This window comes from Rhinolophus hipposideros (assembly GCF_964194185.1).
Source record: "Rhinolophus hipposideros genome assembly, chromosome: 18".
NCBI lineage: Eukaryota > Metazoa > Chordata > Mammalia > Chiroptera > Rhinolophidae > Rhinolophus > Rhinolophus hipposideros.
The window spans coordinates 2,520,002-2,533,669 of NC_138064.1; the positions used below are offsets into that span (position 1 = coordinate 2,520,002).

At 48.5% G+C, this 13,668-nt stretch overlaps 1 protein-coding gene across 4 annotated transcripts in view; it reads right to left on the reverse strand.

Moving 5' to 3' along the window:
• The window catches only part of GRB10 (growth factor receptor bound protein 10), a 131,872-nt gene that overhangs the window by 79,072 nt on the left and 39,132 nt on the right, over window positions 1–13,668 (reverse strand). For 2 of the 4 annotated variants that reach the window (XM_081079425.1, XM_081079426.1), the window contains one exon: window positions 5,819–5,916. The exons of 1 other annotated variant lie outside the window; for it this stretch is intronic. In XM_081079425.1, the coding sequence (XP_080935551.1) occupies window positions 5,819–5,869 (51 nt within the window). In that variant the 5' untranslated portion in view covers window positions 5,870–5,916. The remainder of the gene's footprint in view (window positions 1–5,818; window positions 5,917–13,668) is intronic. One more of the 4 variants, XM_081079428.1, reaches the window with a different exon arrangement.

The window sequence follows — 13,668 nt, forward strand, 5'->3', positions numbered from 1 at the left end:
CTTTTTCCTGAAATGAGTCCAACTGGACGTAGAAGGTGACAGAGCAGTTCTGACAGTGGCCTATGGGGACAGGTGCTGCAAGCACAGGAAACAGCATGTCTCCCAAGGCGTGCTCACAAGTTTCACCCCAAAAAGAACCTCCGGACACTGGCCTCACACGTCAGATGTTTATGAAGATAAGAGTAGCTAAGGGAACAACACAAACGCCAAAACAGTTCAAACGCTCAAACTCCAAAAGGACGGAGTGGCCGTCTCCATGCTGCCCACTTACTGCCAGTGCAGGAAAATGTAGCCGCCAACCCCCCACAGGGCCTCATCCTCTGCCAGAACCCTGAAAGTGTTCATGTAGGACTTTCCAGACCCACCTTACAGCAAACACAGAAATTAAAATTCACCAGCTCCCAGGGCCCAAGAAGAGACGGCTTGTGGGTCCTGCACAGCTCCAAGCACAGTGGTCCACCTTCAGGACTGCAGGACACACAGGCCAGGACACAGACATGACCATAGAGCTCCACTTCTGCCAGCGGCTGGGCCTGTGTGACCCGAGGCTACCACCTTCCCAACTGCAGCTGCGGGACTGCCTCAGGGCCGACCCTCCAACGACCCCCCATCCACACAGCTCACAGAGCTTCCACTGCTCACTCTGACCCCGAACCCCGCTGTCTCCTCCCAGGCCCCAGGAGGGATGGGCCCTTCAGTATTTAAGGTCTTCTGACTGTATCCAGGTCTCTAATTCTGGACATAACTCACTGGGAGAGGTAACACACTGAAGGAAATTCAGAACCAGGTACCAGTGACTCCAAACAAAGACCAGGTTTGGCTGCAGAAAAGGGGGCAACTGTCATGTGGAGAGGAGGCCTGGAGATCAGGGGTCAGGCAACACCAACAATGACACAACTGCCCAATTTTACAATGGTTTTGTGTCTGAAGAATGCTAGTGAGAGGTGGGGGAACTCCTGCCAGTGTAATTGCTGTGGCTCAGAGAAGGAGCTGACTATTCCAAGTTGGTGAAATTCTAAGTATGGAGAAATGTGATTCCACAAACATGCCGTTTAGTAAACAATGGCGCAGCATTTCCTGTGCCACCGACTCTAGTGTCCATCCTGGCTTTCATTGAAGGCTGAGGTTCTCCCAAAGTTACTCAAGGATTGATCAGAAGCACCACCTGGGGTACCCGTCAAAAACAAAATGCTGTCAAAACTTTGGGGATGGATATTTGGTTGTCTTACGGGACCTGCTGACACACGCCAGGCTGTTCCAGGGATTTCCTTCCCTCCCCAGGAGAAAGCCAATGAGTCAAAGTCACTGAGCCCGTCCCGGTCACTCAGGTCTCATAACTGCCCAAACGCACAGTGTTTAACAAAACAGAAGAGCAGATGCACTTTTATACTCAATGTAGAAGGTGAAGAACGGGAGACCGCCCTGTTTCCGAAGCAGGTCTGCACAGCGGCTACCTGGCCTTTACTTCTCCTTCCCCAGTTACTCCACCATCCACGCCTGAGTCACTAGTATGACCCATTTACACGAGGACGAGGGGGCCTGGCCGCGTGACAAGGCAAGACAGCAACCTTTCACACATGAAATCCCACATTTTCTACTCACAATCTGCTCCGTCTGTCCTCTGGGTGTGCCCCCCCCTGCCCCCCAATCCCTGGTGACAAGGAAAAGGAACAGAGACCCAAACACCTACCTGTGTTAATGTAATGTTAACTTGTTAGAATGGCCAGCAAGTCGCCCCTGAACCTACTGAATCAATGGCCTGCTTTACATCATAAAACATCTCTATTAAACAGTGTTTGGTACTAAATGCAGAGTTATAACCACAAATGATTTGCAAAACCATTTTAGGCAAATGTCTTATGCGCTGAAAAGGTCTCATAAAAGCAAGGGACGTTTCAAATGATCTTTGTATCCTCCCCTTTCAAGGACAAGATCTCTCTATGGTCAGTGGAACTCTCTGTCCACAAATTCCTTGAAGAAAATGTAGTCCAGTGAAAATGTCCCTTTACCAAACTGTGGGTGTGTAAGATTAAAAACGGAAGAGCTGCAGAAGAATCACTCTCTGGAAAAAGAAAGAAAAAACAAAAACAGTGACACACTCTGGGAATGGTATTCAGATCCAGAGACTGATCCCAAGTGGCTCATGCAGGATGATGTCACCTTCCAGCTCCTCCAGACTTTGCCAAAAGATGGAGGAATCCAGATGTTGGGCCCCCAACAGAAAACCCACAGCTGCATGTGATCGGCAAGCAGACACTCAGCAGAGGGCTGTGAGCCCTGTCCCCAAACACTGGGGACACAAGGAGGCCACGTTGGCCTGTGTCCACCAATCAGTGCTCTAAAACGGGTTGGCAAAACATTTTCTGTATCGGGCCAGGCACCACTCAACTGTGCTGACAGAGCCCCAAAGCAGCCACAGATGAGAGGGGAAGGAAGGAGCGTGGCTCTGTTCCAATAAAACTTTATTTACAAAAGCAGGCAGGGAGCGGGATTTGGCCCACGGGCTGTCCCGGGCCAACTCCTGCCCTAGAAGGAGACATTTCAGCCTGAAGGCTCAGGGATACGATCTGAAATGGAGCCAAGAGAAGCCACTTGCGAAAGCCTAGGGCCGGGACGGAATTTCTGAAATGACAGAGGGAGGGCGGGACCGGGACCCATTCGTCGGGTCGGGGGCTGCATCCCACTCTCCGGGATCTCTGCAGGGCAGGATACGGTCTCTACAGTGTGTTACTTCTAAAATCAGCATGTAGGTTTTCGATCCAGAAAGCAGAGGAAAAAATTATAAAAGTAAAAATAAATATTTGGAATAAATGCTTGGAAATTCAACAGGCATCTTCATAACCTCTATCAAATACATACACAGTTGTTTCAGGTCTAAAGCACAGTCCAACCTTCTGTTCAGATGTTTGTACCTGAACTCATTTTATTTTCTATTTTTTGCATTTTTCTGAAAGATAATGAATGTGGCTTTTCTTTACCTCAGCTCTCATAAAGGGCACACATAATCCTTTCCTCAAAACCCTGGAGGCTACATGTGGTTGGGAATTAAACATTTCTTGAGCTTGAGGAAGATAACGCAGGGTCCTGGAACCCAGAATCTAGCTCAGTCCGAGTCAGATTCTGCCCTGATTGAGTAATGAAAAAATCCTCTCAGTTCGGAGCTTTTCAGATTTTAAAATTGCAGACAGGGGGCTGTAGGCCTCTCTACATAAACTCCCCTAAGAACTCCCATTCCTGGTCGACTAAAGCCTAAACCCCTCCCGCTGGCCAGCCCAGGCCCGGCCGTTTCCTCCTCCACCCTGCCCAGTCCTGCCTGGGCACCACCCCCGCTTAGGGCACTTCCTCAGGAAGACCTCCCTGACCTCCTGGCCACTGTCTCCCACGGCCCTATTTTATTTGTTTTAGAATTATTACTCTTATTCCCAGGGTCCTATTTGCCAGTTGTCCCAGGTCTGCCTCCTCACTACCACACAGGAGCCCCAGGAATTGGTCTGTTTTGCGAAGCTGCCTCCCCAGCACAGGATCTTACATAGGGCATCTGGCTGTGCTCAGTTAGTGTCCAAAGAGAACAAGGTGACAACCCTGGACAGGGCACCTGGGAAGTGGCTGGGCCTGCTGGGCATGTTCCATGCATGTCCCCCAACCCTCACAAGACCCCGACACAACAAACCCTTTTACCAGCAGGGTGACTGAGGGACAGAACAGTTACGTGGCTTCCCCAAGGCCACAGAACTGTGCCAATATCACAAAGAGACATCTGAAGTCTTAGGGCCTCATTTATACGGCCCCCACACCAATCGGGCCTCGGTCACTAAAGCAGAAAGCAGGATAATTGACAGCACACATCGACCTGGGTGTTGGTGTGTCCAGAACTGCACGTATCGGCGACTCCGTGACGGAGTCGTGTCCAATCCGAGCCACAGCTATCAGGGGACTGCTAGAACCAGGAGATCACTTGTCTGGTAAAGATCTGTAGGAGACATTCTTCTCTATAAAAACTTGGAGCTATATCTAACTGCTATATTGCAGATTGCTCAAGACTGGAACTCACTGTAAATCACCCCATTTTCTGAGAAATTCTGGAACTGTCATCCAATTTTCCAGGAATCGAAGCTAAATGCTGCCAAGTGTGGCTGCTGGATTTTTATAAGAGCAAGACAGTGTCTTCCAGAGCCACTGACCGGCACGGCTGAGCGTTTCCTCAGGGCGACCCTATCTCTGAGAATGCCCACCATTTATCTATGGCTTCCTGGATCCTGCAGAGCAGCCCTGGGCAACTGTGGCGGCAGTGACAGACAGCTGACACGTCCATCAAGTAAGCTGCTGGCTTTAGTTGGTGCTCTGCCATCTCTGTACGGACCAGCAGGAAATCAAAAACACCAGTGGGAGGGAGGGGCAAGTCAGACGGCCTCTGTCGACACCCTTCCCTCCAGGTCTGCGCTGTCTCTACGGCTGAAGGTGACTCTACCAAACTGACTTTCAGAGGGACACCCCCAGGAAGATTTTCCTATAGTTCACAGAGGGCGCCTGGGGCCAGGCAGCAGGTGGGGGAGGGTGCCTTCTGGGCCCTGATAACTGGTCAAAGCTAAGTGGCCACAGGAGCACTGGACCCACAGCCCATGGTGCAGCACGGAGCTCTAACAATCAATGGGGTGCGGTCACCCGCCTTCTTTAAGAATAAGGACCCGATCCCCCACTGAAGAGGGCAGAGGGCAGAGCCTGGAGCCGACTGCACAGGCCCGTGAGTTCCCAGTCAATGTCACAGGTCTGCTCAAGTTCTAGCCCTCTTTTCTGGATCGAAGCCAATTTGGGCTTTGTCTCAAATTCAAGGGTGACAACGAACAACAGTCCTCATCTCCAGCCTTCCTTTGAAGGTTTGTTTCACTGGGACACCAAATAAGCTAAAAACATGTCCCTCTGTAGCCACGATGCTAAAGGCAAAACCTGATCACTGCAGCTACAAAGAGATTTCAGAGATTAAGGGAGGGAAAAGCAAGTTCAGGGAAGTGTGACAATCGGATCAAGGGGAGAGCACGCGGAAGGACTTCATACGGGATGCCTTCTGGGAAATGGCGGCCGACAGCTGGTGGTGAGTGTACTTTCGATGGTGAAGGGCTGACAAGGACAAACTAAGAGCCACTTGCCAAACCCAAAGCCACAAGGGCCATTCCTTCAAGTAGAGCCCGCTGCCCGTACGGTAACAATCAAGGTGAAAATCTGCTTCAGAAGGTGAAGGAACCTGCCCTGAAGCTCACAAAGAAGACTGAGGGAGCATGAAGGAACGGAGATGAACTCACTCCCCCATAAAGTGCTCTGGGGGGTGGGGAGGAGGACTCCACCTACAAGGGGCCTGTGACAATGAGGTCAAGAAGCCACCCGCCAAGACACCTGTTCCTTGCCCATGCCCTCGGCCTTATGGAAGCTCTGGTCTCCACGTGACTAACCCAATATTCACTGGCATTCTAACTCGCCCTCTGGAACTCAGGGCCCCGCGGGTGACAATGCCGAGCCTGCTTCCTGGCAGGGAAGTCTGCACTACCATGGAAACATTCTAGGAAGGGGTGGCACGGTCAAAGGGGCCTGATGCGGAGGTCCTCCTCATCGGGCAAGGCAATGCAAGGCAATGCAAGGCAATGCAAGGCAATGCAAGGCCCCTGGGGAACGTGCCTGCTTTCCGGCCCTGTGGGATGCCAGCAGTCCCAGCGGAGCATCTGGGGACCTGCTAGTAATGAAATGGTTCAAGGGGATGAACTACATGTGTGCCGTGGCCCTCGACCAGCAGCACTTGCCAGAATCAGACGTCCACGCTCACCCATACCTGGTAGTACGGACGGTGCAAAAAGGAATCTGGGCAGCCCGCTAAAGCCATGGGTTCCTCCTGGCCTTCTTCGAATTACACTTACTGTGTTGCAGCACCTGAAAGAAAGACAGACTGTGAGAAGCCACACCAGAGGCAACATACACGGCTCGCAATTGGCTCAGGAGCAATTCAGCCCCTGGGTCGCCCTGGGACACCCCGTGGTGGTTTGGGCAGGAGGTCTGCTCAAGCAGCAACACCTGCCTATTCTTCTAACACAAGGGGACTGTCACCAACTGTACCACCTTGAAAAGCCCTGTGTGGTCGCAGGGTCTGTGGGGTAGAGGGACACTCAGAGGGATCAGGGTGACCTCAACCCGCCGGAATTAACCCACACGTCCTCTGGACTCCTTTCCTCATAACGATTATGAACACCCTGAGGACCCCATCATACTGTGGGAAATATGGATTGAGCCTAATTCCAGAAAAGCACTGGGCCGGTCAGCGTGTGCCGTCGGGGTCTTGTAGGTACCACCTGCATAGAAACTGGCTCTCCCGGCCACAGTTCTCAGTGGGCAGCGAACCACGACAGTGATTCAACACTCTCCCCGCAGGGCACGTTTTCTAACTGCAACCTTCAAGAAGAGAATTCATGTGACACGTCCCCACTCCTCCGTGAGCTGACATACCATCCCCGACATTACAAGGCACATCTAGCGCCTACAATGAACTCCCGACAAGCAGGAAACAGAGATCCTGTCTTTCTGTTTTTCTTTTTTCTTTTTTTTCTTCAATCTGGCACAAAGCACATGCCTGATGCATGCAAAGTACTCGTGAATGTTCCGAGTGGCCTCGTCCCAGAAGGCCCCGCCTTGCTGACATGTCGGCACCAAGGGGACGCTAAACAGTGCGGCATGGGCTGTGCAGGGACCACCCTCGGCCTCAGAACATAAACAAAGTGCTCTGCCAGGTTACTAACATACAGGAGAATGCCTACAAAGTGAACTCGAGGATGCATCTTCCCTGCTAATTCTTACAAAGTAGGGTTTCACCCCTGTGAGGACAGAAGGCTGCGAGGACTCACACTTCGGATGCAGCTGGTGGATTCTGGGAAGAGAGAGGAACCAGAGGTAACATCGAAAGATCCTCAATACTGTTCTTCTCACCCAGAAACCATTGGAAATTAAACACATTTTCAGGAGCAGCAGCAACTATCATTCTCTGTCATAATGCCAGAGGTACTGGGGACCCTCGCCTCCTCTCTGGCTCAGAGACCCTGAACAAGCTGTAATTCCTGCCACACGAGGCTTTTTCGGGCCTCTGTACCTATAGGTGTTGTCCCAGCTCTGACACTAGCTATCGCTTTCTACCCTTTAGGGCTGAGCTTGGAGATCACCTTCTCCAGGAAGCCCCTGCAGACTGCCCCTCATCAACCACCACCACCCACGAGGGTTCAGTCAGTGTCCACTCTGGGCTCTGGGACACATGGTGGGCTTCCATCCATCCTTCCACCTGCCACACCGGGTTGTAAATCCTCCTTCTTGGCCTCACACCCCCTAAATAAACTGTGAGTTCACTGGTAACAGAGGCTCTCGGCACCCCCACCAAGCCTAACTTTCAGTAACCGTGGACAAAGAGCCACTGCCAAGCTTACTGGGTCCCCGCACCCGATCCACACAGGGCAGCTTTCACAACGGGGGCCCCGCCGGTCCTCAGGGAGGAGACAAAACAGTTCCAAGAGGGCCCCCCACCATGTCCAGGGGCCGCCTAGGTGGGACCTCCCACACTCCACACTCCCCTCAGTACAGGCCCAGGGACAGGTAGTGGTCCCTGGGTGGGGGAGGGCATGGTCACCTCTGAGACTGCGTTTCAGAGGAGCGAGGACAGTAAGTGGTAAGAAGAACCACCACGACGAGGGTATGGGGACTGTGTCCTATTCTTATCCCCGGCGTGTGGAGGGTTTATTTCCTGAAGTACTTTTACTATGAAAACAATAAGAAAGATTAAGAAAGTGGATTGTTTCTCTCAATGAAGGAAAGGCAACACAGAGAAAAGGAGAGTAGCAGGAAAAATACAGGGAAGAAACGGCCCAAGACAAAATGAATTGTCCATTGGGAGTATCCAAATGGCAGAAAACTAAATCCATGGGGGAGAAATTCCAGGAACACTGAAAATAGCCCGTGAAGAGAATGACTGAAATATAGTGGTAAAACGGTAACACAAGGCCAGAACATAACTCTGGACGCAGAGAACAAAGGTCAGTGCAAAGGAAACCCAGGTTTCCGACCTGAAAAAGACCAGAAATTGTCACGGGACAGGGCTCCTCGCATTTCAGATGTCTTTAGCAAAGTCTGGTTACAGTCTGATATTTTTAGAATTCAGAAATAAAAGCCTCCCAGAGGAAAAATGAAAGACTGAGGGAGACATAAAATTAGAGATATTAATTCCACCAACAAAATAGCAACAAAAAAAAAGAAAAAAATCAAGATAAGACCCAGTTATGGGCAGAACCATGTTCTTCCCCCAACCCCCAAAAGTAAAAAATTCATTTGCTGAAACCCTAACGCCTAGCACCTCAGAAATTGGCTGTATTTGGAGGCAGGGTCTTTTAAAGGGGTAATTACATTAAAACGAGGTGTTCGTTGGGCCCTAATCCAACATAAGAGGATATCAGGACAGACATACACAGAGGAAGACCCTGTGGGGACACCAGGAGAGAGGCCTCCCGGACCCTGCCCACACCTCAGTCTCAGACTTCTGGCCTCTAGAATTGGGGAGAATCAATGTTGTTTGAGCCCCCCACTCTGGGGTACTTTGTTACGGTGGTCCTAGAAAACTAAAATAGACCCCAAAATTAAAACACTGCTAAACTGCTGGTGTAGCTAAAAGGAATAGAAGTATCGTAAATCTGTAACATTTACCACCAACCAATTATGTTTTCTGTAAGCGTCTCTCTAGGATCCTTTAAATTACCACCATAAAAACGAAAACAACCCCCAACAGGGTGCTGGGCTGAGAAGGCCCAGTGATGTGTAGTGGATGTGCTCACACGGGGTAGTGCTCCAGGCCGGAACGCCCCCTTCCCTAACTCAGGCCAGGGCTGTGGCTGCTAAGCTCCCTCCAGCTTCCTGCAAGCCCCCAGGCCTTCCAAATTCTCCGGCCTGTAAGTCAACCTTGCCCTGTGAGAGTCAGTGTCGTGTGTGGACTTGTCCTGCTCTGCAGCCAGCCACCTCACCAAACATCAAGCTGGCGGTTGCTCGGAAGGCATTTCGCAGAAGTGGTTAAGAACTGCAATCATCTGACTGTATGTAAAAGCCATTTCCCTCCAGATGGTGGTGGGCCTCATCCAATCAGACGAAGGCCTGGAGAGCAGACTCGGGTTTCCTGGAGAAGAAAGAGTTCTGCCTCAAGACTGCAGCAAACTCCTGCCTGAGTTCCCAGGCTGCCGGCCTGCCCGACGGATTTCACTTGCCAGCCCCCACAGTCGCGTGAGCCAATTCCTTACAATAAACCTCTTTATGTATACACAGACAGGCTCTGCTTCACTGGAGAACCCTGAGTGTTCCGCCCACCCAACCAACTGCTGCCAGATCCCAGGGCCACACCATGACGCCTCTCAGAGACCTCCCCACTGCCACGTGTGCCTGATGGCTCTCCACGGACCACCTTCCAGCCTTTCCAGACACCCCTCCACCTTCTACCCTAAGTACAGTCTTGCTTTCCCCCTTCACCCACATTCCTGAGGGCCAAGGGGAGGGGTTGGTGTCTGCTGGCTCCCCCTTAATGCCAAAGAGAACAGTTCCTCCTGGTCCCGTAGGAGCCTTTCTGCACCCCACCACCGGATAGCCCTGCCCCATGCTTCCTTCGGCCATCACGTCCCACTCTCTCCCTGCCTCACTCTGAGCCGACTGCTTGTGCTCTGGAACTCTTGATGTGTTCAATATATGGAAACATATTGTTATTTTCCCCCTGAAGTTTCAAATGCGATGGGTGTTGAGAGTACCGAAAATACCAATTAAGTACGCCAATTTCATTACTTAAACATCACCTTTGAAAGTATTTGCCAAATGAGATTGCTTCTCAGCCAGAAAAATACACGTCTCAGAGCTCTGTTGAGCAGGTTCCTTTGGGACAAGTACTAAACTACAGTCAGACACAGCGGGAGAACTGGATTAAGTCTGGTCTCTAATAAAACGCCAAGCTAACATCATACTCCCTGGTGAAAGATGGAAAGCTTTCCCCTTAAGGCAAGGATGCTTGCTTTTGACACTTCTATTCAACAACTTTTATTATTGGAAGCTCTAGCCAGATCAATCAGGCAAGAAAAAATAATAAAAAGCCTTCAAATTGGAAAGGAAGACTTCAAATTATATTTGTTCACAGATAACATGTTTTTTCTGTAGAAAAGTCTAAAAATTACACACAGAGACACAATTAGAGCTAATGAATAAATTCAGCAAAGTTATAGGACACAAAGTCCACACACAAAAATCAGTTGTGTTTCTATACACTGATGATGAAAAATCTGAAAAGGAAAAAAAAAAAGCAACTCCACTTAAAATAGCACCAAAAATAATAAAATAATTAGAAAACAATCAAGGAGGTGAAAGACTTGTGCACAGAACACTACAAAATGCTGTTACAAGAATATACAGAAGATAAAAATCGGGAACACCTCCTGTTCCACAGGTTGGAAGACTTAATATGTTATGATGACAAAACTACCCCAAGCCATCTACAGATTCAAAGTAATGCAGTTCCAATCACAGCCCCACCAGTGTCTGTTGCAGAAATAGATAAAAGCCTTTCTAAAATTCATATGGGTTCTCACGGGACCCAAATAGCCAAAAGGATTTTGAAAAAGAATGAAGTTGAAGGACACACACTTCCTGACTTCAAAACTTGCTCCAGAGCTCTGGTAATAAATCAGACACGTAGACCAGTGAGAGCCCAGAAATAAATCCTCATACACGGCGGATTGATTTTCAACAAGGACGCCAAGACCACTAAATGGAAAAAGGACAGTCTTTCAACAAATGGTTCTGGGAAAACTGGATATCTACATACAGTATAATGAAGTTGGGCACTTACCTTAGACTACACACAAAAATGAATTTAAAATGAATCAAACATCTAAATGTAGGAGCTAAAGCTACAAAACTCTTGGAAGCACACATAGGAAAAAAATATATATCATGGCAGTGGAGTGTACAATGATTTCCAGAACATGACACCGAAGACACAAGCAACAAAAGAAAAAGAAAAAAGAAAAGATAAATTGGACTTCACTGAAATTAAAAATTTTTGTGCATCAAACAACACTATGAAGAAAGTAAAAAAATTACTCACAGGAAGGTACAAAACAGTTGCAAATCATATATCTGAGAAGGGATTAATATCCAGAATACATAAAGAACTCCTGCAGCCCAATGAAAACAACCACCACAACAAAATCCAAAACTGGGCAAATGTTGTAACTACACCACAGTGAGGGATCACGGAAAAGAACATGCATCGGTGGGGATGTGGAGAAACGGGAACCCTTGTGCACCACCAGAGAGAATGTAAAACGGTGCAGCCTCTGTGGAAACACTATGACAACTCCTCAAACAAGTCAACATAGAATTAACATATGTTCCAGCAATTCCATGTCTAGGCATATACCCAAAAGAATCAAAAGCAGGGACTCAAACACTTGTCCACTCATGTCTATAGCAGCATTATTCACAACAGCCAAAAGGTGACAGTGACCCATGTGACCACTGACAGATGAATAGGCAAGCAAAATGCAGTATACACATACAATGAATAGTACTCAGCCCTGAAAATCATGACATGTTGATCGATGCTACAAAATGGATGGACCTTAAAGGCACCATCCTAAGTGCAATAAGTCACAAAAGGACAAATATGCCCTCTCTTACATGAGGTACCTAGAATAGGAAAATTTATAGAGACAAAAAGAGGGATAGAAGTTGTCAGCGGCTGGGGTAGGGGGGGTTGTTTAATGTGTACAGAATTTCTTTTGGGGATGATGAAAAAATGCCAGAAATGGCAGTGGTCACACAACACTGTAAATGTACTTAACTTCACTGAATTGTATGCTTAAAAATGGTTCAAATTTTAAAATGGTAAATTTTGTATTTTGTTTATTTTATCCTAAAGAAAACCAAAAACAAATAGCTGGCTATTCAGTGAACTTCCTTTAATAAAATCAACTTTCGCTAAATTCTTTAATACCACCCTGAGATTCAACAACAGAAGTTCTTAGGCTACAAAAGCTTGGAGATGTATGCAGCAGTGGTCCCAGATATCGCTTCCGTACAAACCTATTTTTCTTCAAAGAACACCATCGTAATTGCTTGGAACTTGTTTACACGTTTTCCATTTCGATTTATCTGGACCAGCCTGGCCCTGTCTCAGTCCTGTGACTATGGGACCCAGGGGTCTGGGAGGTGAGACGGAACTCATATCACAAGCCCTCCTTTCATGGTCTGGCCACCCACAGCTCGCAGCGCTATAGGCACTGTCATTACCTGTGCTCTCCTGGAGACGGAAAACCCCACACCGGCCCTGGACAACAAGCCTCACTAGTTCTAAGTGTCCTACAATGGTACAGATTTGATGACAGACTGTGCTACTCCAAAGAGATTCGTTTCTAAATCATCAGCTAATTTCTCAAACAATGATGTACCACATACAGTACTGAGGAAGCGTTTCATAAGCAGGTGGAGACAGTGAAGCTTCAAAGCTCTAATGATAAAAGACTTCCTCGTTAACCGTTGTAGAATGACAGCGACACCGTGCCAATTTGTCCTTTTTCTTCCTTTGATGAAAGGAGCTCATTGACACGTTCAGCTTTCTGTGTTGCTCTCCCACGTCCTTTAGACTGTGAACGTTAAGTATGCCTCTGCAAGAATGCTATTATAAATAATGTCATGGAGTCTGACCGTTTTAATTGAGTTTTGAACTTACGATAAAAATTTAAATAATTTTCACCACAGTTGGCACTTTTTTCCTTAAGAGACTATAGTGCAGAAAAAATAATCCAAGCAAAGTCAAAAGTTTGCTGATTCTAGAGTCAACATTTTTCTTAACAATGTCAATATTTACACTTCTGGATCCAGCAACTGAACTTGCACGTGTCTTTGTTCTTTTCATTTCATGTTTATTTATTTTTCTCCATTTTAAGGGCAATTTGTACCAGTCAAGCTAAAATGATACAATTGTCATAAACTTAAAAAATGTTACAGTAGGTGACACCTTTTCTGAAAAGCACACTGGGCGTTCCTAACTGAAATGCCGGAGACTTTGGCAGGCAGCAGGTGACATTCATACGCCTGTCGCAGCACCACCAACTCTGGCTCTGTTTACAGTCGAGCACACTGTCCCGGTTCCCTGTCCCATCAGGATGACTTTGTATTCTAGAAACATGAACGGGGTGCTGGCCAGTGCATGGGCGGGTCCCCACGTTCATCTCGTGATGCTCCTCAGCCTTTATAATGGACAAGGGGCTCAGTGCGTGCTAAGGACCCTGCCAGTCACTCTCGTGGTTCCTCTTCTGTTCCATTTCCTTACTAAAACACACTTTTTAATGACCTAATCACTTGATTTCAAGGCATGGCGATAGGTAGCAACCCACATTTAAGAATAAGGTCAGGTTGGGTGTGTGGTTAGCACCCCACCTCCAAGCTCACCAGCTGTCCTCTGCACACCCACCCACCCTCCAGGGCACAGACTGCTGCCACTGGCCGGGCCACTGCCACCCCACTCGCCCGCGCCTGCTGAACTCCCGTCCTTCCTCAAGGAGGGTCAGAGGGCTGCTCCAGACCTGGCACACGCCCGAGCATTCGTACCCACCTCTTCCTCTG